At 40.4% G+C, this 24,166-nt stretch overlaps 1 protein-coding gene across 10 annotated transcripts in view; it reads right to left on the bottom strand.

Moving 5' to 3' along the window:
* The window catches only part of LOC122844176 (teashirt homolog 1-like), a 168,103-nt gene that overhangs the window by 12,413 nt on the left and 131,524 nt on the right, over nucleotides 1-24,166 (bottom strand). For 8 of the 10 annotated variants that reach the window (XM_044139389.1, XM_044139395.1, XM_044139398.1 and 5 more), the window contains one exon: nucleotides 22,421-22,939. In XM_044139389.1, the coding sequence (XP_043995324.1) occupies nucleotides 22,421-22,460 (40 nt within the window). In that variant the 5' untranslated portion in view covers nucleotides 22,461-22,939. Of the gene's footprint in view, nucleotides 1-22,420; nucleotides 23,067-23,150; nucleotides 23,384-24,166 lie in introns of those variants that run through there. The other 2 variants (XM_044139396.1, XM_044139397.1) reach the window with 2 other exon arrangements.

The raw sequence follows: 24,166 nt of genomic DNA, 5'->3' as shown, positions 1-24,166 counted from the left end.
AATTATGGGAGCAAATTTTGCTAAAAGCATTTTTAAATCATTCCGACATCTCAGAATTCCCCCTGGATTACCTTCATCAATTACATAGAATTAGAAAGACGCAAAACGACTAAATCTGTGATGAAATAAACTACTTCCCCTCCACCTCCTTCAATTGCCAGGCAGTTTTGATGCCCCATGACAGTGACTGCGGTCTATAAATCACCTTCTCCCTGAACTGTCAGTGCCCACTTGTTCGGAGATGAAACAACAGCCGTTAGATCATCGACGCAACAGATTCCAGCCCTTTCTGCTCAACTCTCCTGCCAACCTCGGCTCACCACCGCCGTGCACCTCAAGCCCCCACCACCTCCTCCTGAACGCTGCTCTTGTGCTGCACCGACATTTTTTTTAAACCATCTGGTTCGCCTTCAAAGCAAAAGTATGGATAAAGCATTGCTGCTGCTAATTAACAATGATGCGAGTGTGGTTTATTCAACCTGTGCCAAGCGGTGACTCAATGTAGGCAGATAGTATTTGCTGAACAGATTGCTCACCATATCTAATATTTTCATTCTAAACAGCCGTCAGGGTTTCGCTTATCCTGCCTTAAATTTTAGCTTGTCTTACAAATCTTTGTGCATTGGTCCGGTAGTTTTATGTTTAGCAAAGTATGCAGCTCCTCGCTAAAGTATTCACACCGTTTGGGCCTTTCCACATTTGCCATGCGACCTTCAATATTTTTTATTGGGACTTTTCTTCTGAGAGACAAACAAAAATTAATGCATAATTTAAATGAAGTTACCTGAATACACGATTTTCAAAATAATTTACTTTGACCAGCAATTCGTACCACTCAATTTGATTTTGGTCTGGACTTTGACAGAGCCACCGCTAACACAGTGTGGTTTGACCTAATCTGTTACATTTTAACCCTGATGGTATGTTTTAGTTGTTGCCCAGGTGGAAGGTGATCATCTGCCCTACTCTCCGTACACCTGTCCCCCCTACATGACTTTTAGCAAACTTTCAACACATGTTCTTCAGGCTTGTTTCTTTCTGATCCTTTCTTTTGCCATAAATGACTGATGGTAGATGAGTGAACAGATTTTCCCACTTCAGGTGTGAATCTCTGGAGCTCCTCCAGAGCTACTGTTTACGCTTTCAAAAGATAAACTGAAAAATTGCTTTATAATCTAACTACTGCACAGCTTTTTTTCTCTGACCTGCCTTTTGTGTTCCTTGGTCTTCATTATGCTCTTAGTTCACTAAACCCCTAAGTCGTCCACCCAACAGCTGAGATTAAATTATAACCAGGTGGAGTTTGCTTACTAAAAAGGTGACTTGTGGTTCTAGTTGGCTTCACTGTTTTCAAGGATATTAGTGTAAAAGGAACTTATTATACAATATATATGCAGGTCACACATTTCAGGCTTTATTTGGTGGCCATTACCATAAAATCTTAACCATGATACACTGAGGTTTATGGATGTCGCGTAACAAAAGATGAAACAGGGCTGAGGTACTTTCGCAAATTGCTGTTTCTCTGCTTAATTGAGAATGGACATTGCAGGCCTATAAAGCTGTTCAGTCTAAATCAAAAATAAATGGCCCACAAATCTGAGGTACTAACAAAATAACAGTTTCATGCTTTCTGCATAGACGCTGTCTCTTGAATTCACCTGCATTAACCCCGACAGTGGAGCTTCCCCCCCGACTAAACAACAGCTGCTCTCATCGCGTAGCAACAACCACTTGATGGATGACCCCGAAGATGGATAATTACCATAAATCACTATGGTGGTGTGTTGAAGAGAGGCAGGAAAATCATTGCAGGGAAGAAAAAAACTTAAAAAAAATAATAATAAAAAAAAATGAACAGGGTGAAAGTCTTAGCTGGTGTGCATAAATTAAAATTAGAAAATGTGTTTGTGTGTGTGTGGGGGGGCGGGGGCTGTGTGGTCCATTTGCGGGTTAAAACTAGTTAGGAGGGAAGTGTTTATGACAAAAAAGTCATGATTAAGGGCTGTAAAATGAAGTCTGATGGAATGAGTCATGGGATCAAATCTGTCCTGGAGGATCTCTGACAAACAAAGTGGGTCAAGGAAGGAAGAAAGAAAACAGCAGACAAAGAATAATGGCAACGGCAATGAGTTTAGAGCAGAAAAAAAAAAAAAGAAGAAGAAGAAAAGAGAGCATATTTGTTTGTGGTGAGAGATTGACAAAGGCAGGACTGTAAGATACAAGAAAATGAAAAGTGAAAAAGAACGCCAGGAGACGAAACCAAGAGGGCACGGGGCCAAAACAGGGTCAAAACCTAACCAGTTTGGTCTAGCTGAGCCCAGTTGCACAATAAGCCATCAATCAACGTTCTCTGCACTGTCAGCCCTCCCCTCAATTCACAAAGGCCATCCACTTTGTACACCACTGAGGAACAAAACATTGAAAACCAACCAAGACACAGGGGGAAAGGGAAAAAAAAAACACACACACACACACGCATATAAACACCCCCTTACATGAATGTGATCCTTTACTCGCAGCAGTAAGGAGACACCCTACTGCTGCGGTAACAGAAAGTGGCACAGCAAGATTTTCATCTGCTCATCTTCATGAGGTATTTGTTTCTTAAGAATAGATGGAAAAGATTAGGAAGCCAATAAACATGTGAGAGCCAGATTAATGGGGTGAAGACTTTCTGTTACAGCACTGATCATTGTTAGACTGTTTGTCAAATGTTTGCTCTTGGAGTAACAACGCATAGAGAAACCATTGAGTTGTTTTAGTTTCTTAGTATCGGTGACTTACTGGTTTTATTTCGCTCATCAGTAAAGTTTGTGTTTCTTAAATGTGTGCATTACTAAGAAGTATTTTTGGTATAAATATAAAAAAAGGATTTAAAATCTCTCAAGACGGTCACACTGTTAGTTTAAAGTCGCTTTAACGAGAAAGCAAAAAAAAATAAATCAATTGTTTGAACTGTACAGAGTGCAGCAAGTTAAAGTAGGACAGCGCCAACATTTGTGCACTAAACGTCAACTGCTTGAACGAGGGAAAGTCCCCTTTACCTTTATCTTTCTTATAGGAAAATATTTCTGATTGCTAAAAATTGCTATGCTCATAGTTTGTACTAGAGCAACACCACCCTTCATTTTGTTTAAAAAATTGGGTCGAGACCACAATAGTAACAATTTTGTAACACATTTATTACACAGTTGACTGCAGGGTAGCTACCTCAGCAGAAAGCCTCACTAATTCAACTAGTTGCATCAACATTTTATACTTGAGTTTTCTATAAACAGCAGAACGACATCAAGGAACCTTGCCCTGTGCAACAAACATTCGAAAACTATGACTACATTACGTGACTGTTTAGTCTGGATAAAAATGTTTGTTTTTTTAGGTGAAGATATATATTTATGTTTGAAATTTTTGTGTGAATACCATGGCACTGTGGAACTGAGGTATTTTTAGTTGTGGAGAATCTCAAACCAATAGAGATGGGATTTACGGCTTTTTGAAAGGAGACATATTTTGTGGATCTGTTCCTTGAACGCTTTAGAAAGATGTTTATATATTTTTAAGAAGCCAGCCTAGGTTAACTAATCTTATCTAGTTTTTATTAACATGTGGATTCTAGGCAATATATAAAATCAGCAGAAGTATTTTCTTTGATGAGGCAATTGGGCTTACACTTGAAGAAGATATTATAATGGTAAATACTACTGTGCCAGTTTGTTGTCTGAAAATCCAACACAAATACACATTTTCCCGACTCAAACTATTTATTTGGTTTTTCTCCTCTAGTGCCTGTTACGTCTCTCTCTGTGGAGTAGCAAAAGAGAGTGTGAATGTACAACTGTGTGACACAATAAAATAGAAAATAGAGAGGTTCAGATTTTTTGCCAACTGTGTGTGGCAAACACCACTAGTCTTGGAAAATCTTATGCTTTTTCTGCTCTGCTGGTAATCACCACAAATATATATAAATATGGGAATATTTGAGTAAACAGCACAAAGAATCTGATAAATGTGGGCAAACAATGAGAGAGAGTTTCCTTGCAAACAAATTTGAAAACAAGACCAATCTTTTGAGGATTTTCTGAATCACAGGGATTTACAAACATTGGTTTCTGCAAATGTAGCCGATGCAAATGCTGAATCTGAATCTTAGTCTGTAATTTATTTTATTTTTTTTTAAAGGTAGATGTGGGTTTTCTTTTACAAAAATCCATGTTTTACTTCTCATACCAATCTATTTGTCAAATTCATCAAATTTTGGCAGGTTTTCCCACAAGGAGGAATTAATAGGGTCCTACTTTATGGTCTTATCAAGTGGGTTCGTGCTGAGGGAAGTCAAGTTGACGCAACTGAAAACAGTGGCTTTACTGTGTCCCTGAAAGGAAATCCCCCGAATGTGACAAGCCCACTAAAAACAACTAAATTCACCGTTTTCAAAGCTCTGGCACTAAACTGAGGTATTTTTAGAGTCAAATAAATGAGAAAATTATGAGTTCCACGCAAAAATGCAGACTCCCAATGTCATGACTACGGTCTAATTTAGCTCCTTAAAACATCTCATTGTGTTACAATAAAGCAAATTAAGCTAAATAACTAGATTTTTGTCCCAATACTGAAAAACTCTTCAAATTATGAGTCATGCTTGAATTACAAACACACACGCTTTTATTTATTTGTTACCAGTTTTTCTCCATCCTAATCTTCTTCTGTGTGCCAATCAGAAACAACTCAAATACGCCAAAAGAACCAGACCTCAGAGATTTGATGTCAGCCCCATTTCACACAAGCAAAAACACACAAAAAAACAACTTTAGAAACCTCTAAAGTCACTTCTGGGCTGGAGGTTACTCTGGACAAGCGAACATTTTAGTGCTTTTAGTTGCATGTGTCACCAGGGGAAGTTCCTGCAATTGTGCCCCATCAAAACCATTATCCTTTACGTCGCCACGTTTTCTTTTTCATTACTCCTGCTCCGGCATTGAGTTAGCGCCTGAAGTTTGGCGATCCATTAAAGAAAGTTGTACTGTTTCATTTCAGCACTGGCTTAGGATTTAAGTATGATGAATAGCACAGGGGTGTAAAAACAAAACAACAACAAAAAATGGAATCAAAAGAATAAGCTAAACCAAAAAGAAGGTTTGTGAATGCAGGGTTTTGTGGAGTTTTTACCTCTGATTACCGTGGCAATAAAGTGACAAAAGATAGCAGCAGAGGAGAGGGCAAGAAATAGGGTCCCTTGAGAGAGTCAGTAAATAATAAAGTGGGCTCTTAAAGTGGACTTGTATCAGTAGACATCTCAGCCTAATTGTGTGTATGTGTGTGTGAGAGAGAGAAAGAGAGAGAGTATCTGTGTACAATGGTTATGAAGTGAGGCAGGAAGGGAGGAAGCGATCCTTCAACAGAGCACAATATCAGACTGTGGACAGACAACGAACGGCTGGAAGGTTCTAGAAACAGGAGAAAAGCCTGCCTCCCTCACATTTCGGCTCCCAACGCCGCCTCCCAAAGTGCCCTCCATCTAGCATTAACACACACATACTCGCACACATAAATGGCACCATAACTCTGTATCCGCAATCAATCTCCGCTATGAAGACACATCCATCTTCAGTAATGTTAATGGGAGGGTTCTTTTGGAGGGGAAGGAGGGGGAGAAGGAGGACAGGGGTAAAACAGAGGGTATGTGAGTGCAGAGCTTACCTCAGAACAGTGTGAGGTAATAAGAGCTGTGTGTGTGTGTGTGTGTGTGTCTAATAGAGACAAGGGAAATGAATAAAAAGCGAGAAGAGGGCGGTGTGCATTTGTGCATGTTAGTGTATTTGTCTGCATGTCAGGAGGTCATGTGTGCGTGTGCGTGTGTGTGTCAGTGGGAAAGAGACTGATGGCTGTCAGGTTACATCTGGCAGAGAAAATAAATTAGACTTATGAAGAGAAATGAGCCGTCTGTGGAAGGAGTAAAAGGGGGACGAAGGAGGGATCACGACAGAGGGACGGAAAGAATGAAGATCAGGTAGACGTAGTGAAGAAGAAAAACAGATTGTGTGTGTGTGTGTATGTGTGTGAAGTGGCATGGGTACAAGATAGCAAGGGAGTTCATTTTAGCATATGTGACTTTTCATTAAGAAAGGCGGGTCAGCAACTGGAAACAAGCCCAAGCTTTTCTAGTTAAAAGAGGAAACATGAGAGTATGTGTGGGAAGCAATGGTTTAGGTTAATACATGTCTATCACCTGTCTACACAAAAGAAAAGTTTTACTTATTTGGCCACAAACATCTTGACAAACTTTGTGTCCTTGCTGTTGATGACCAAATGTGTCTTGCCACAAAGTGTTCAGTTTAAGAATCTCCAGTTCCACCCTCCGGACCAGTAGGAGGCAGTAATGAATGTGTATATCAATTTTATTTACAAACAAAAAGAGGTCAGAGATTTCTTATTGGAATTTGACTAAATACTTCAGTCAGCAAGTGAAAACAATAAACATTTGAATAGCTCTACAAATATGACTTTATTTTTTCCTACTTTACTAATAGCCATACATCACCATGTGTGGCTCATGTATTAAGTTTGACCATCCGGTCAATTTTTTATTTTTTTTGTAGGGTGTTGTGGTCTACTTGGACCTTTGTGTTTGGTGCAAGTTTTACCAACACTGCAAAAGGTGGTGTGCTATCTCATTAGCCTTTTTCCACAAGAATACACTGAGAACATATGTGTGTGTTTTTTGGTTTTTTTAAACACAGCAAACGAGCTTTTTCATCGAACCAAAAGGCAGCTCGGATATAGTGTGTGATTCCTGGGTGAGAGTCTCACAGTGTGTGTTTCCTCTCCTCTCATGTCGTGTCAGCGTGTATCCATGTGCATTCCATCTCCGCAGATTTGTCAGTGTCTGTCCCATGACAAACTCGCCTTGTTGTGAGTGGAGGAGAGCTCGAGGAGGGCTTTGTCACAAAGCGGTCTGTTCTCTTCCTGAGGCCTGGCGCCCCCCGCGTGATAAATGACACATGTCATTCCTGTCAGCCCCTGCCATCCGGGCTGGGAGGCCCCGAGCTGATGTATGGCCGCTTGGGCTAGAGGAAATCAGAATGTTTTGGCAGCACCCTGAGAAAACGGCCCCTTATTTCTGGTGTCTACTTTTGTGTCTGTGCGAGTGTGTACTCGCGTGTTTGTGCCTGTCTGTCTGCGCCACAGAGAGGATGTTTAATTGTGTGCGTGCGCGTGTGTTTGTGCTCATTAGTTAGTGTCTGCGTCTCCCCAAGTGCGTACATCTTGCGTGTGTGCTCTCAACCTGTCAGGCAGACGGGTGGAGGGAGACAAATCATCGTCATGACCGGCCCAGCTGTTCCCCAAATTTGGTGTGAGGAGGAGAGTAAGAAGAGAAGAAATCCTGCCATTTGAGTTTCAAACGGCTGATGCTTCCCAGAAACGGGAATGAGTGAGAGGACAAGAGGAGCTAAACAGTCATGCAGATGCGTAAAGTCAAGAGAGAAGGAAGCAGACAGACGTTCCTGCTGCAAGCACATAAACGTCCACAAATGTGCAAAACTCCAAAACAGATTTGCAGCTTGACACACAAGCACGAGGTTCTCATGAAGCTGAAGTATTGAGATTTCACAATATTTGGACAAAACTTTACGACTAATGTATATGGTGCTTTCAGTTTAAGCAGAACATCAACAATTACTCCTCCTGCTGCTAAAATAGTTTAACATGCACTATGTTAGCTATAGCATTACCTATCCTATACTTTCCACTGAGCAGCAGTTTGGGGAGGGGCTTCTAATAGCTGAAGGAAGACCGGGTCACTCTTTCAATTCTCTGTTTTCTCATAAAAAGGACGTTAAACCAAAGCATGACTCAAAACGTTTGCAGTTTTCAATGTGTAGTTTTGGGAGACCTGAGATTTTTTTTCTGCTGTTTACAGATCTGTTGTGGTTTACGTCTGTTTCAATATTATGCAAGAAGGACCATAGAAATTATATCGTAAAATACTTGTGGTTTTGTTGCCATTTAAACCCTTAGTGTGTCTTGATACCAGTAACTGGCCCAAATGCTACTGACGAATCTGAGAAACACACAAAAAGAAAACAAAAGGTTTGCAATGTTTAAAGAACTGTCGAACATAGAGATATGAATTACCTTAAATAACCTATAATAATAATGTGTTAATCCAGTACCTTACTTCATCGCAGCTGCAATACTGGGGTTTTAAAAAATGCCCTCAAATCGCTTTTAAAACTGATCTCCCGGCCTAGAGACTTTTTAATCTTTTTCCACACAGAACCAGCACATATACACAAACGTTTCCCTGGTGGAGGACGGTCCCACCTGGAGGTTGTGAACTCTATTCGACCCCGTTTGATTGGGTGCGGGCCGAACTCCCATCCCTCCTCCCCCCTCTCCCACGGAGAAGAAACGAGAGAAGGGGGGGAAGAAGAAGAAAAAAAAACGGCGTCATTAAGCTGTGAGTGATGAGTGGCTGCCATGGGTGACATCCTCCCTCTTTTGCTCTCTCTCTCCACTGCTTTCCAACTGCTTTCACTCTGTTTTCTCTTCCTCATTGCCCTGATACTTTTCACTCCCGCTTCATTCACCTCTCTCTCCATCCCTCAACCCCTCAAGTCATTTCTCTTTCACTCCTCTGTTACTTTGCCTCCTCTTTTTTCCACTCCCTCATTCTTCCCTCCCCTTGGCTCCCTGCTTTTTTTTTTGTCTGCTGTCACTCTCCTTTTCTCCTCCTTTCTCCCAACCTTTCATACACCATCCTTCTACAGCTTCCTTTTCTTTCACACATACAATGGTGCTTTGCTCGGCCCCGTCTGGCTCTCTGGCCCCGGTCTTGGAGACACTCGGTTTCTCCGTACATAACTGATCACCAAACAACCAGAGCAAAGATGCATATTTTTATTTACGATTCTGAGTAATTCTATTATCTTAGACCACAGGTTATGATTATTCTTCCTCCATTAAAGACATATATCCACACAGAAAACAAAATATTGTTCTAATCGTGACATGATTAACAAGTCAGAATGCAAACAATTCCCTTGACTACATTTAAAGATGCAGTACGCCCTAAACAACAGCAGGTTGTTATCTTTGAAATTATACACTATATAATGTTTTCTGCCCTTAGCTTGCAAGTTAGTGTCAACAAAGTCAGGGCAGGAAGTGTACATGATTCATTTTTTATTTTATAGAAAGAGAAGTATGTACTAAGCAAACTTTATTGGTCTTAGTAGAGAACCCTGTGGAACTCCATGTCTAACTCTGCTGCAAGCAAGAAAAACCTGCTTCAGAAATGTCAGGGTTTTACACTTTAGTTTGAAACGGTTACAGTTTTGAACTAAAATTTTTGGCCAGACTATTCCTACAGTTTAAGTTTAAAGTTATCTTAATGAGATACCAGAGCAAGTGTCAGCTGAATCTTAGTTTTCAAGAAGCCTTGGCTAAAGCATAAAGTAAGGTAAAGCTACCTCTACTGATGATAATGCAAATTATGACAAATTCAGATTGACCTTATTTTTCTTTAACTCTTGCACAAAATGCTCCCAAAGCTCCTGCGTTTAGCATTTGAGCCACTATCGTTTAAATGAGATGTGGCTGAAACTAGAATGACAGACTTTCCAACTGGCCAGATAGATCACTGGTGTACAGACCGTAAAATTGTGACACATGGAATATAGTATCCTAGCATGAGTTGTAGATCAAGAATTTGTGACATTTGGTATTGGGAATGTCGATATAGCTGTGAAAATTTAGCTTCTGAATGTTAATAATTACCATGGAATTACAATGCGAGCAAAAAATGTCACTGAAAAAGAGAACGTTTTTTTTCGTCATTTTAAGAAAAATTTAATTTGCTGTTGAAAGTCTTGGTCAAATTTTTCTTATAAGTTTCCATCGGCATCAGCTCAATTTGAGTGGGCCACACAGAAATGGCTCTGGGCCTTGCTTTGGACATCCTTGTTTTAGAGCGAAGCTTTGAGTGCATTGTGAATTTCCAGTATTTCGGTGGAGTCAGGATGGTTGCTGCTCTTAAGAGTTTTAAATTTCAGCTCAAGTCTCACATCTTTTGTAAGTACAGTTTTGGTTTATTTAACTGCCTGGTGCCCTTTTCCATTGTTTTCTCTTACCTATATTTTAATGTTATAATATTTTATTGCTGCTTTCATATGCAGATTTCTTGACATGTAGAGAACTTTGTAACCTTTTTTTTTTTATATAAATCTAGCAGTTTTCATGCACACCTCATATCTCAGTATGTGCAGCGTTATCATAATTACTTGAAAAGCCATCAAATAAATCTTTTTGTTTAAAGTATGTTTACTTTTTTAGCCAATCCATACATGATTTGTTCATTTAAATGTTTATGAAAACACTTTCCCCATATTGTTCTTTTGGTGAAATCTTGTCTGTGGTGTATACAAATCCTGCATACAGAAAGCTAGAGACAAGAAAACAAAACGCAGAACAAAAATATTCAACAGCGAAATGAAAAATAAAGAAATGCAAAATGTCTCCCTGTGCTATTCTGTTCTCCCTTCTTTCTCAGTAAGAGGCAAGGAGTGTAAGGCTCCATCTTGTCTTTGTGGACCAGTAATTAAAATCACTGTCCACCAGGCAAGCATCTCTGCAGCATTGCTCCATCTGTGTTAAGGCTTTTGTCTGCAGAACAGGAGATTCCGCAAGTGCATAAAAAACTCCGTAGAACAATTATGTTCCAGTATTTAATTTTTTTTCTCTTCTGAAAATATGTTTAATATTTTATGCACATGCACACATTCACCAAGTCGCACACACGCATCATTTGGGAATCACACCTTCAAATCACCTGGTGAAAAGCTGTTTTCTCTAAACTATAATGTCAGCAAAAGTCAAAGCTGCTCTAACAACAGGACCTATAAAATATTCATAACTGTACACACTTGTACTGCTGCAGTTTTTGAACTACAGAGCAAATAGAGCAAGGAGCGGAGGGACCTTAATTCTGTGGATTCCTCACCGCCCGCGACTCGTCTCTGTCTGCCTGTTGAAGTTTAAACACCGAGAGGAGCAGAAAATCTAACAAGGTGATGGGCTAATTGACTGAACTTGATGAACGTGATGTTAATCAGCGTGAGCAATTCAGCTCGTTGATCTTGTTTAGTTTGACAAAGTTTAATTAAACATTCCCGACATGCACAAAGTGCTCTGTTAAAAACCCCCACGTCTTTATTCTCCACCAGCGTCAGATTTTATATTTAATTAACATTATTTTTACAGCAAGTGCAGTCGCTTAAAGAAGGCTTTCAGGTTTGTCAGCGTGCACTAGTTGAAAAACTAATCTCAGCTCCGGTTTCTCACACTGATAAGATGATATATTTAACAAACAAAGCAGAGCACAGACAAATCCACCCAACATCTGCTTTCTTGGTACCTTAGATGTGAGAAATGGGTTTTGGGCTTTGAGAATTTTGCAGCAGCTCTGTTTGAATAAAGAAAAAGATTCTAACTCTTCATTGATCTTTCAGGACTTTGAATTTAATCCTGAGTGAGATGATAAATATATTTCACAAAAACTTTTTCCTCTTCAACATAAATCAAAGTATTTCAAAAATTAGAGTTTCAAAGCAATACCACTTGGGAGATTTTGGGTAGGTGATGCAAAAACCAGCTAGACTAATCAGTTTCAAACAGCACTCATTTGTTTCACATCACTGATTGGTCTTTTGCTTAAAAAAAAACTTTTAGTCTACTTCCTGTTGCCAGATAGGATGAAAAAAAACCTCAATTCAAAAACTGTTGGTTTTGCTTAATGCATTGCATATTTCATCACAGCAAACTAGTCACAGATATGTTCACAACGGTTCTTGTACAAAACTTAAAATTTTGACAGCTTTAGCTTTGATTATTTATATTTGTGCATTACTTTTAAACAGCAAAAGTATTATTGTTTCATTACCCGATGATTGTTCACTGTGGCAGAGGTTGTGAATGCATTTTAATCAATTAGATTAAGTTACTTTAACTTAACGAGACCAATAAGTCTAATTATTATATCGTGTATCAAATATTTAACTAGCTTGAAGATGCAAATAAAACATCTAGAGATGAGATTGCAATTCCAATCATGCTGTTAACAATTGGCCATTATAATTTCTAGCATTGTTCATAGAATGAGAATATCATGCAGGTTCATACCAACTGAACACCAGATACAGTACATCAGTAAGGCCAATGTGCATGAAAATGTATCATTTGTTTAATATGTATAAAAAAAAAAAAAAAATGTTGGGGTTTCTGGACTTTTAGGGACAAAACAATCCAAGCTGTGTTCAGTAAACTAAACTTTCAAAGAGCTTGCAATGAAATGTATCAACAAAAACTGCATACTTAGCAAATATGCTCTCAAAGCACCCAACAAACTCATTAAGCAATGATCAAGTGTTGCCTTCAGCAGTCATCACATTATTTATTTGATTACATTTTCATCTTCTGGTGGTGATGCAGCTACAGCTATTCAGTGGGTGATGCAGTGGCTGTTGTGCCACTGGGGACTTTTGTGAGGTAGAAGTTGAAAGGCAGACGGATCAGAAATAGACGCCAGGCCAACGTTTGGGTCCTCGCACAAAGAGGGGCAGGTGATCAGAAACAGACATCCACCCAGAGAGACACTAAGAGACAGAGTGACGAAAAGAGACCTGCTAAGAGATGTGGATGCAACAGAGGCCTCCCGCTGCTCTCAGAGCCAGACGACTTAAAGAGCCGGAGCTGGGCTTATACCCCCTGCGACTGACAGTGTCTGAGACAGCGCGGCGGCTCTCGGAAGATTTTACAGGAATTTTCTAGGGCAACATGTGGTGTTGTTGAACTGCGTAGGATCCCGAAACATTATATCCCCCTTTCAGCTGCCCATCAAGTGGCGCATTGAGGATGATGGCGCTTCAGCGATGGGTTCGCTCAACTCCCCCCCCCCCACACACACACACACAACTGCAAAGAACCTCACTAACAGAGTGTGCTTTCATTTGTTTCCTGTGCCACATGCCGTACGGATAAACTGTCTGTTTAATGGGACAGGAAACAGCTCTGGAAAAATATGTGACAGTCATGTGTTTGGGCTTCAAAAGAACATGACACAGTGCTTTACTGCTTTGTGACCTTTTGGATTGTCACAACTCAAAAGTGTGACTAGAGGAGTTTCCTGGGAATCCTACTATTTGAGGAAGAAAGAAAAAAAAAAAGAGGTTTCTTGAAAGCTGAGAACAAGGCCAGCGGGCCTGGGAGAGGAGAGTATTACAGTCTCCTTTTCAGATGTCGAGTTCATGTTCTCGTAGCCAGTTCACTGCCTCTTGAGCATCCGGCGAGAGAACGATAGATGAGGCTGAGAGACGGGGAGGAAGATGAAAGAAAGTATGAGCAGGCTGGAGCAGAATTGAGTCAGTAAGATAGAGATTGATGACAGATAGGAAGATGAGAGAGGGCTTACTGGGAAGGGAGAAAGAGAGGAGGTTAGTAATCCCCAAAAAACGAGCAGCGAGGAAGAGAGGCAGAGGGAGCAGGACGAGACAGAGATGAAGAGGTAAAAAGTGTTGAGATGGCACTACACCGGACTCCTGCATAACCTTCTTTGTCGCCCGCTCCCAATGACACAGTGTCATCTGTTAGCTGTATCCAATCCCAGATGGCTTATCTGTAGTAAACTAGTGTCTCAAAAAATAATATTCATTGCTTCTTGGACCACTTTATCAGTTAAACATTGCTTCAGGGATCACAGGGGAAGCCAATTACTTCATGTGCATGAAAATACAGCTCTTCTAATGTTCACACTGGAGAGCTATACATCGCTGCTCTGCTCATCACTGATTCTTAACTTCCTGTGTGAAAGAGGATATGTATTCGTACAGACCTGTCACACTATAGATGCCACTTGTCACGTAATCAACACTAATTAAGAAAAGGCCTGAACTTGTGTTTTAGTTGCTTGTTATTAACTGACAACAGAGGTATAATAAACCAATCAGTGGATTAAGCTACTAGCTAAAGCACTCCACACCAAACTCTTATAGAACAGACTGCTTAAGGCAGTGGTCCCCAACCTTTTTATTACAGCGGACCGGCCAAAGCCTTCGTAAATTTCCGCGGACCGGGGGGGGGGTGCATGCGCGTTGTGAGGATCGGCGAACGGCGGGGGAGGGATGCGTTGTGAGGATCGAGGGGTGTGCGTGGTGAGCTGGCGCAAGACTCAACCCTCGGCATCCGGTGTACGATTTTCAAAATAAAAGCTCCTCCAGACTCAATACATAGAACGGACATATTTAATTATTTCTTGCGCGGCCCGGTACCAATTGGTCCACGGACCGGTACCGGTCCGCGGCCCGGTGGTTGGGGACATATATATGACCACTCGGCCAAATCAGTTAAATATCAGTTAAATATGACCAAATGTAACTAATAGTTTCCCTTCTTATAGAGTTTATATTTTGTGGAGCAGTTGCTGTCTGGAGCCGTTTTGTATGATTTTTGCATGCAAAGGTATTTTGGCTTCCTCCCAGTGTACAATAGGAGGAAGCCCATTTAATGCATTTTAATGCCATGCACTTTAATGAATTGAACTTAAATATGACTGGGGTGTATGCATAGTTTGTTTTTTTTGCAATTCTATTCCTTTAATTCTGTACTGTAAATGTAAAATAATAACACTTGCATGTACTGTTACAGCCCTGCTAGACTGTTAGTCACTTACCACTTTAGGATGAGATCTCTGAGGCTCTGTTTAGAAATTACTTTTTTTTCATAATTTTTCCATCATATGACTTCAAAAACAAAACAAAGCAGGACATTGAGAAATGCACAAAAACTTGTGATGCCTTTCAAGAATCAAGGTGAAGCTAACAAAAACATGCAGATCTAAATTTAAAGCAGATAAATAGCTTTGTCACCCTTTTGGTTTGCTATACTAAAGTAAATTATCTCAGTTTCAGTTTTTTTTTTTTGTCTTAAACTTGGGCCTTTGACCTTAATTTCACAGTAGATAAACATGTTGTGGCCCGGGAGAAATGGAGGATGACTTGAGGTCACGGAGCTACAGGTTGGGACTTAATCCCACAAGGTACCAATTCATCCAGCTGAGTTCTCTGGTACCCCGGCTGTTCAGTGTTGGTTGGTGCGCAGAATAAATATTTGTCCAACATCATAAATTTAATCTGTTTTTGGAAAAACATGGACTGATTCAGTCTGGATAGACTCTTCTTTTTAAAAGATGTAATTTACCTAGATGTTTTTATTATTATTTCTAGTTGGTTTTGAATTTAAGTGTAACAACTGGACTACATTAGAGAGCCATCTTGTGTGCAGAGAAATTCAAACAAAACACAACTGCATATTCATTTTGCCTATTTTTAAACACACAAAAGTGACTCATTTGGTGTAACCAATATATCTACAAGAAGTTAAATTTCAGTGAAATCCCTACTCATTAGCAGTTCACATAACTGTATAAAAGCTTTATATTTTTTAAATGACAGAACTTTAAAATACCTAACAGATGTTACAAAAAGCTAATACCGAGTCTTCTTTACTCAGGATAAACTTCCCCACTAAATGCACGCACTAATACTAGCTTGATTTAGCAACCTTATTATGTTGGGTTTAAGGTCTGAATGATACAAATTGTTACTTTTAAGAGCCAGATCTGCCAGTCACTAGTCAAGCAACTGTTGGGTTCAAACACAACTGTTAGATGTTATAATCTGGAGAAATACAGAGACAGTTCCAAGGTCTTAATTGTCTTTGTGTCTTCCTACTTGTGTACTTGGCTCTACCTGTAAGGTTAAACTACCTGGCAACACCAGAACAAGTGTGTGCGCTGCATGTCTTGCAGTGGCAGCACAGGCACATAAAATCAGCAGCTAATAAGACCACGTTGGGAGTCGCTGGCCCGGCATAAATCAATGGGCAAAATAATTGCTAATACGCCGGATATTGATTAGAATGCCCGCCATGCACTTATTTTCTGGGGCAACGGTGGCGAGGTGCTAACGCGCTGACAAGGGTAAAGTGCTATTTCTCCGAAAAGGCACGGAGACAGACAGCTGGGCAGGGGGGAAAAATGACTACGGGGCTTCTGCAGTAATTCTTAATTGACACCTGTCAGAGGAACGGCAGCAGTCACAGCTGCTGCAGGCGAACGTCTCCCAGAGTCTTGTTCATCTGTCACTTTTAATACCTTTTTCTTCACAACCCCTCTGTTGTGCTCTCCACCTCACCCACACCCGCGTTCACCCGCCCTGCTGCACGCCAGATGTTCAGGGCTGCTCAACAGCAGCAACACAACTTCAAGGCCGAGTGGTGCCGCGCGACTCAAGTCACAAGAAAACGCTGTTTGCGCTGATCCGTTTGTGGATCAGAAGACACCTTTTTAGCTCAGCAGACTGAAAACCAAGAGGAACTCGGTGATATTGATCTTAATTAAGAGGGAAAAGTCAAATGTAATCCAGAAAGGGACAAAGGAAAAATAACCTCTTTTAGACCTTTGTAACTATACCAAACAATCTGTGTCCACATGGTGTGCAGAATCAATCATTCAAGGTCAAACACAATACATACAGTGAAGCAACATGCATAAATAATAAGAACACATGTGCTTTAATAAATCTAGCTCACATTAAAAAAAAAAATCCTCCAGCAGAAACAATAAAACAGTTCAGTACAGGACCTCTCGTCCTCATTTCCCATTAAAACTTATTGAATCCAAGTTTTTCTCGCCCTCGCCTCAGTGTTACTTGAGATTTCGTCCAGGTACAAACACATTTTTATTTCTATTTTGGTGTTTTTCTAATGCAACCCTGACAAACACCAATAACTCCACTGAAGTTACGACGTTTCGGGGATTTCTGTGCATGGAAAATCCCATATCTGTCCCCAACTGTGAAGAACATATGCTCTTCAAAAACAAATTCAGCTTTTTGAAAGTTCAAAAACTAACAGGTCTCCCTAGTTTGTCACAATCCCATCGAGGTGTTGATACTGGTGGAAAGGACTGAAATGCCATGAAGTCTTATTTTCTTACACACACACACACATTTAATTAAAGTCAGGAAGACAATAACCCATCTTTTAATACCTTTGTGAAACTCAGTTGAGTTCAGATTGTAAATGTATTGTGGAAGAAAATACAGCATATAAGGAAGAGCATCACTCATTTTAGGTAACACTACTTTAAATGTAGATTTTGTAAGCTAGAAGTGACATTATTGTCAAGCAGCAGACTGCAGGCTTACTAACTGAGCACATGATGGAAACTAATTAAAATTAGTTAAAATATTTATATAAATACATGATGTGAAGAACATGAAACTGTAATATTTAATATGTTGATTTATTTTTGAAGATGCTTTATTAATTCTTGATTTTTTGTTTTAAATTTTTTTAAAAATGAACATTTTTATTTTACACTTTATATTAATACCTTGAAGCCATGGTATTTTTAGTCAAGGCTGTTATAAGAATCATTCGCTCTCTTTGCTAGATTCACTCTCATCTCAATCAACTCTTTATTACTTTATTTATTCTCACAGGAATCTTTCTCTTGCGTCTTCAGGCCTCCGTGTGGTCACCGTGAGGTGGTCTAACCTTCCTATGACACAGTAGAGTGAGAAATATTATTCATTTCTTCAACACTGCTATTGTTCTACGTCTAAGCCATAAATTTTCTTTAGCCTGCAGAATGTTAGAAATGCTTCCCAAGATATCCTTGTGGATCAAAAGCAGCTGGCGAACAACCAGTGAAAAAGTTTGATTTAAGGCAGAGGAAGCTGGTCATTTTTAGCTCAGTAAAAATGACCTTGATTTCATGTCTTTTTCAGTCGATTCTCCTTTTGTTGTGCTCGAGTGAAAGTCCAGGTTTTTCCTGCTTCCACTGAAGCTCATTAAGCGAGGGGATAGTTTTACCTCTCGCCTGCAGCGCAGAACGCCTCTACGTCTTCACTCTTCAGGCGCGTCTAATTCCCACATATTTTTTTTAGCTCGACCCTCTATTTTCCATAAGAGCAGTCATCGATCTTCATTTGTCACTTAACCTCCACGACGATGAGGACAGAGAAAGCGGAGTCGAGTCTGCGTGCGTATTTATGCGAGGGTGTGTGTGTGTGTGTGCGCGCAGATTAGCACACGCCTTTGATTTCCAGAAGGCCTCCTGCCTCCGACGGCACAGGCAAATGAAAACTAGCAGAGTGTGTGGAGAAGCAAATACATCCACTAACTCCTTCAGTCAATGTCACCTGTTAATGCCACTTTACGTACTCTGCCGTATCAGTGAATCTGAAAATTACACACGCACACGCAAACATGCTCAGTTGTCCACAGGCTTAAGTTCAAATAATGTTTTCTCATCTCACAGCTTCTCATCCTGACAAATGTCATTAAATTCTTTATCAGAAGCAATCCCGATAAAATACCAACTCCCGAGTTTTGTGCTTGATTCTTCCTCGACAGGTGCCACGAGCTAATCGCCTATCCAGTCAACATAATAGTAAATATCGATGTTAAGATGTATTTAATGCAGCTCTGCAAATAACTTTACTCATTTCTCTATTGCACAAAAGAAAAGAAATTAGAGCCGCCTCTGCTGCAAAACTATTAAGAAGCACCTCTGCTAAAACAGACATGCAAAATGTCAAATGACACAGAAAGCAACTTCTGCTGTTGAGTGTACACAAGAGGGGGAAAAAAGCTGCAGAAACGATGCAGAGTTGATTTCATCAAGGCAGCTTGCAGACTTGACACCGAGCTGAATTTGTCAGCAATAATCTGCGGACCCGTCACTGATCTGCCAGCTACCTGGATAATTAGGGACCTGGGCTAATGATGCCGTCAGGATAAAGGGAGGCCCCACCCCGTGAGTCGTAATTAAGAGACTCCTATTTGGAAGTGGCGTTGGAGGCAGAGCACAAGGAGAGGGATGCTGTTGCTGAGTAGAATCCAAACAAAAAACGCACGGCAAATTTAAAGAGATTTGGTGGAACATTGTTTAAAATCTAGCAAAGATTGATAATTATTGGTGTTGTGTGTAAAATTGTGATTAGTCAATCAAACCTGGCCAGTAACAATAGACAGTGGCCAGGTTTGATAGTGAGTAAAGTAAAGTTTGTCCTCACTAATGAACTACCACCAAGACTCTGGATGGAGACCAGCAACAAAGCATGCAATCGCTTCAAGCAGTTATTTTCAAACCCGCCCAAACTTTCCTTCACACATTTTATATAAATATATATATATATTTGTTTTCCATTTCTATATAACTTCTTTTGTTTTCCACACTTCCTCTGACTTTACTTTTAACAACACACTGATACTGAAAATAATTGAGGTTTCTTCCGTCAGTGACAACTTCAGCTCTGAAGAGTGTTGTTATTAGGATTTCCCGTATTAGGCAATACTATTTGCAAAACTGCTAAAATTGTCCATGCAGAAAGAAGGCTGCTACACTTTTTCTCCTTGTTTACTTTAGGAACTAAAGCATCACCGTCTTTCACTCTTAAAGGCTGTTTTGAAACCAAGACAGTTTGACTGAATAACCTGCCAATATCAGCTTGTGTTACTATAAAAAGAGAATGGCAAAATGTTTTTTTTTTTTTTTTTGCAGAACTGAATTTAATTAAGTATGCACCAAATAAGAAAAAAAAGTTAAGGATTAGTTATAGTTTTGTACATTTTATTTTACTTCAGCAGCAGGAAGTAAAATATTGGCATCAGTAAAAATTTAATTGAATCTCACTTCAGTCCATACCTGCTAGTGCAACTGATCTATCCAAAGGACATAAGAATACTGTGAGTGCTCCAACCGCTTTTACTGTGGCTGGACTTTTCCTCAGACAAAACAGCTAAATGTTCAACAGAAGAACTTATTTTTTTTTCCTTTGTTAATGCTAAACCCTTTTTTCACTCTCATGGAATGCACTCGACATGGTGCCACATTGTAATCACAGCGCTGTGTTGAATGATTAGTTGACAGATTCATTACTCCGAGTGTCAGGGTTTGATTTAAGATACTGCAGTTGGCAAACTAGGAGCGCAAGTAAGACGTGCGGTGGTTTTCATTTTCTAACAGCGACCTCAGTTCCGCGTTAGGGCTTTTATGTGTGTGTGTGTTCTTCCATCTGCTAATTAAACTCCTGTAATTACTGATCAAACCTGCTGTAATGCATATGTAAACACGGAACTGCAAGATCCAGTTTCCATTCAACGAGACTCAGGGAAAGTTTTAAAGTCTGCTGGATATATATTTTTTTCCTGAGCCAATGATGCAACTTTAAATGTGGTAAGAAAAAAACCACATGAGATCATAGCACAAAGAAGCATTTAGGAGACTAATCTACTCAGCAGGAGGCAGAGTAATATCAGTGTAAGCAGGTACTGAATCGGTGAAATGTTAATGTCATTTTATTCTTAAAATCATTTTAGAACTAAGTTGACTGAATGATTGGAAACCCAGATTTGATTTTAACGTCAAGATTGTGATCTCTAGTTGTGTCATGTTACAGATTATCAGTGCACCGTTTATGTCACTAATCGACCCTAGAACACAACAAAAAACAAAAAACAAAAAAAAAACAAAAAAAAGAGAGAGACACAAAACCTCCTGGAAATGACAACAAATGACTGCAGCAATAGAACAAAAAAAAGTCTCTGCAGCTCAGATTGCAGGGCTCTGCATCCATCCGCCAAAACTAACAGATGCAGTAATGCGGTTCCAAATGAGAGAACACTGATGTATTGTCACTGGTCATAAAGCAGATAGGGTACAGCGCCATTAAGGGTCTAAAAAAAAAAAGAAAAAAAGAAAAAAATCATCACTGTGACTGATGAAACAGAGCCCATTTGAAATGGCATACAAAGGCCTATTGAGAAGCTCTCTCGCTTGCTGAGGTGCATATGCAACATTCAGTATTCGTGACAAAACTGAGCTAACGCGTTGTAAAATGTTAACTTTTAGCCCTGAACTTTTTGGGTTGTCCAAGACATGAATCCAGAGCATGCCAAGACGGGATAAAGAAAAAAATATGATCACAATATAAAAAACGAAACCCAAAATGAGCCCACCTCAGATGAAGGAGGCTGGAAAATATACAGGAAACATAAACACAACTCATTTCCCCTCTTGTTCTTCGTCTCTCTCCATCCATCCATCCATCCATCCATCCATCCATCCATCCATCCATCCATCCCCAAAGCTTTGCTCAATTAGAGACTACAGCCCCGCAGAGTTCAAAGTCTGCTCCGTCACAACCTTGATTAAGTCTGCTTAACCTCACATTTCCACCGCCTATAGCTGCTTAACATTCTGCAGCTGTTTTATTCGGCTTTGGTCATTACGGCGTGAAACTTCAAAGCGCTGCGCTGTCTCTGGTCGTTCTGGAAACGCGTGTCAGTCAATCACGCGCTCGCATCTGTCGGGGAAGAGGGGGTCGTCTCGCGACACACTGGAAGCAGACGTTTGTAACCGTGTAGCTATGAGCTTAGTATGAAATCACGTCATGTAATTAGAATAATAAATAAATAAATAAATAAATAAACTGAGCTAATCTGCCTGATTTTCCTTTTTGTCTGGAACATTTTCAACTCAAACTTGAACAATATCACATGTTGTTGCTTTGGAATTTGATGTATAAGTTTCCTACACTAAGACATGAAATGCACTTTTTATTTTTTGCCATCTCTTTTTTTTTTCTAGAGGTCAGTTGAAGACACTGGAGTAACCCTGCAGCGTCTGAGGATCATCTCCCTGTGATCTCGCTACGCCCCAGCACCCTCACCCCCTCCTCTTTCCCTCCCTCCCATCTCCACCTCCCCTATGGATGTTTAATCGTCAACTGTTTATCACGGGAGAACTTTTTTTTTTCTCCTTAATTTGTTCTTTTTATTTTGTTCCTCCGTGGGAAGGTTAAAAAGTTATCCCCTCCTCACGCTCAAAACGCCCTTTTTTTTCTTAATCCACAGAGAGTCTAACGCATGCGTGTCTCCGTGTTGAATGATTTACTGATGTTTATCAGGAATGAATAGATCAAAGGCAAGTTGCATGACAGACGATCAATCAAGCATCAAATCAAGGATGGAAATCCCAGAGCGGAACACAAGCTGGAAATATGCAACTTTTCATTCTTTTCTTTTCACATCAAACAACGCTGGGGTAAAAACAAACAAAAAACCCCCCCAATATATATATAATTTTTATTTTTGTAGAACTTAAACTAGAAAAGTTCACTGCATGAATTGGGAGGTTCTGAGTTATAAAGTTCATTATAGAAAACTGATGTAGAAGTTTGTTGTATAAGCTGCCGTGAAGAAAACTACCCGTGCAGATTTCAGGGTAGGCGTGTGTGCGTGCGTGTGTGTGCGTGGGCGTGTGTGTGTGTGTGTGTTTGCAGAGCTAGGGGCTTACCTGCTGACCGCCGCGGTGCTTGCTGCTTTCTCCTCGGCATGCTGCTGCGGGATTTTCCGCTTGACTGTTCATGCAGAGATCAAAACAGCGGACAAAGCTGGAAGCGAACGAAGGTGGTTTTATTTAAAAGTGTAGATCCCCTCGTAGGGTGAAGAGTTTCTAAATCTTTACGTCTCTTTCCTTTTTTTATATGTATACAGGCGATTTTTGAGTAGGAATCGTTAACTTCGTCCGATCAGGGGAAAAAAAAAAAAAAAAAAAAAAAAAACTCCAGGAAGGGCTGATGTGGTTGGAAAGAGCTCGGTGCAGATCTCAGATCAGCCGCGTTTCCATCCGAATAAACGCGCTCCCGCCGCCGGGCTCGGACTACCGTTCTGCTCCGATAACGGAACACATCGCGTCGCTTTGTCGGAGGAGCGGAGTCCGAAGTGCGGGTCTGGCGCGGCGTGTCTCGTGTCTCGTGTCTCTCCGGTCCCGGCCAGGTTCCAGCCGCAGCTCCGCGCGCGCTCCAAAGCTCCGCTGCGAAGACGAAAATCGGGAAAGGAGATCAGCGAGGGGGGAAAAAAATAGAGTGACACGCTTAAAGCGGACAGGGGTGTATATGTCAGTCAGTCAAACGCGAGTGTTGAGAGTGCCGAGACCCCCTCTCCCCCCCTCCTTCATCCCCCCCCTCCCCAGTTTTCCTCCCCTCTCCTCACTCCCGCCCCCACCTGGATAATGAAATACTCACATAACACCGTCCGATTGTCAAAACACGGACACTTGGAATTTCTCAGAAACTCATCGGGAAATAAGCAGGCCTGTTCTTCTTGTTGCTTCCTGTTGTTTTATTACATCTAACGCACTTCGACTGGAAAGTAACAACAAGGAGCGTCGCCCCCCCCACGGCCTCCCCCCCAGATAGTCTCCAGCACGCAGAGAGGGGAAAAAATGTGCGCACATCGCCTTCAGACGGCTGCTACTGACAGACAAGACACATCCAGCTGCCTTTCCGGGCCCCTTCTCCTTCTTTTACTCCACCCCTCCGACAAGCGTCACCCTGACAGTCAGAGCCCACCTGTCAATCTGCAACTCTAATTATTGTAAGGAGGGATGGCTCTCCTTTTTCCTAAGCAGGGGTTGAGGAGAGGTGCGTCCCTGACGTGCGCGTATATAGAAGAAGAGCATGGAACCCGCGCTCAGACAAAAGAATGAGTGGCGGGAGAAAACCCCAAACAACAAAAAAAGTTTGTTTAGTTGTCAGTTTGTGCTACTATCTTATTATGAGAGTAATGTTATTTATTCTTAGGACCCTATTTCTTAAGTTCTCTATAGCCTACATGCACATAGTGAACATGTTTAGTTTTAATTATTTTAGGTTTTCTGTTGTGATCAAACTACTTCTACACCAGTTGTCTGAATCATAAGTAGGTTTTTGTGTTTAATTTTACTTTTTCTATCTTGTCTTTGATTAGAATTCTTAATCTATGATCATTTGAATTGTTGTAATAGCGTCTCATTTCTAGTAACTATTGTTGTTCAATGCATTTCTTAACATCTCTGCTCCTCCTTCCCCCAAAGTCGAGGTACAATCCAGTTTTATTGTCTCCTGTTTTCATCTCAAATACATGAGTTGACATTTGAATAATCTGCTGTGACTTCAAATGAACTACTCTAATAAATCTAATCAAATAATTTCTCCAATGATATATATACAATTTATTTGCTTAGATTTTTGTCAGTTTTGATACAGGAATTATGTAGAAG

Source organism: Gambusia affinis, linkage group LG14 (assembly GCF_019740435.1).
Source record: "Gambusia affinis linkage group LG14, SWU_Gaff_1.0, whole genome shotgun sequence".
In the NCBI taxonomy this organism is placed as follows: domain Eukaryota; kingdom Metazoa; phylum Chordata; class Actinopteri; order Cyprinodontiformes; family Poeciliidae; genus Gambusia; species Gambusia affinis.
This window is presented reverse-complemented; position numbering and strand designations above follow the sequence as displayed.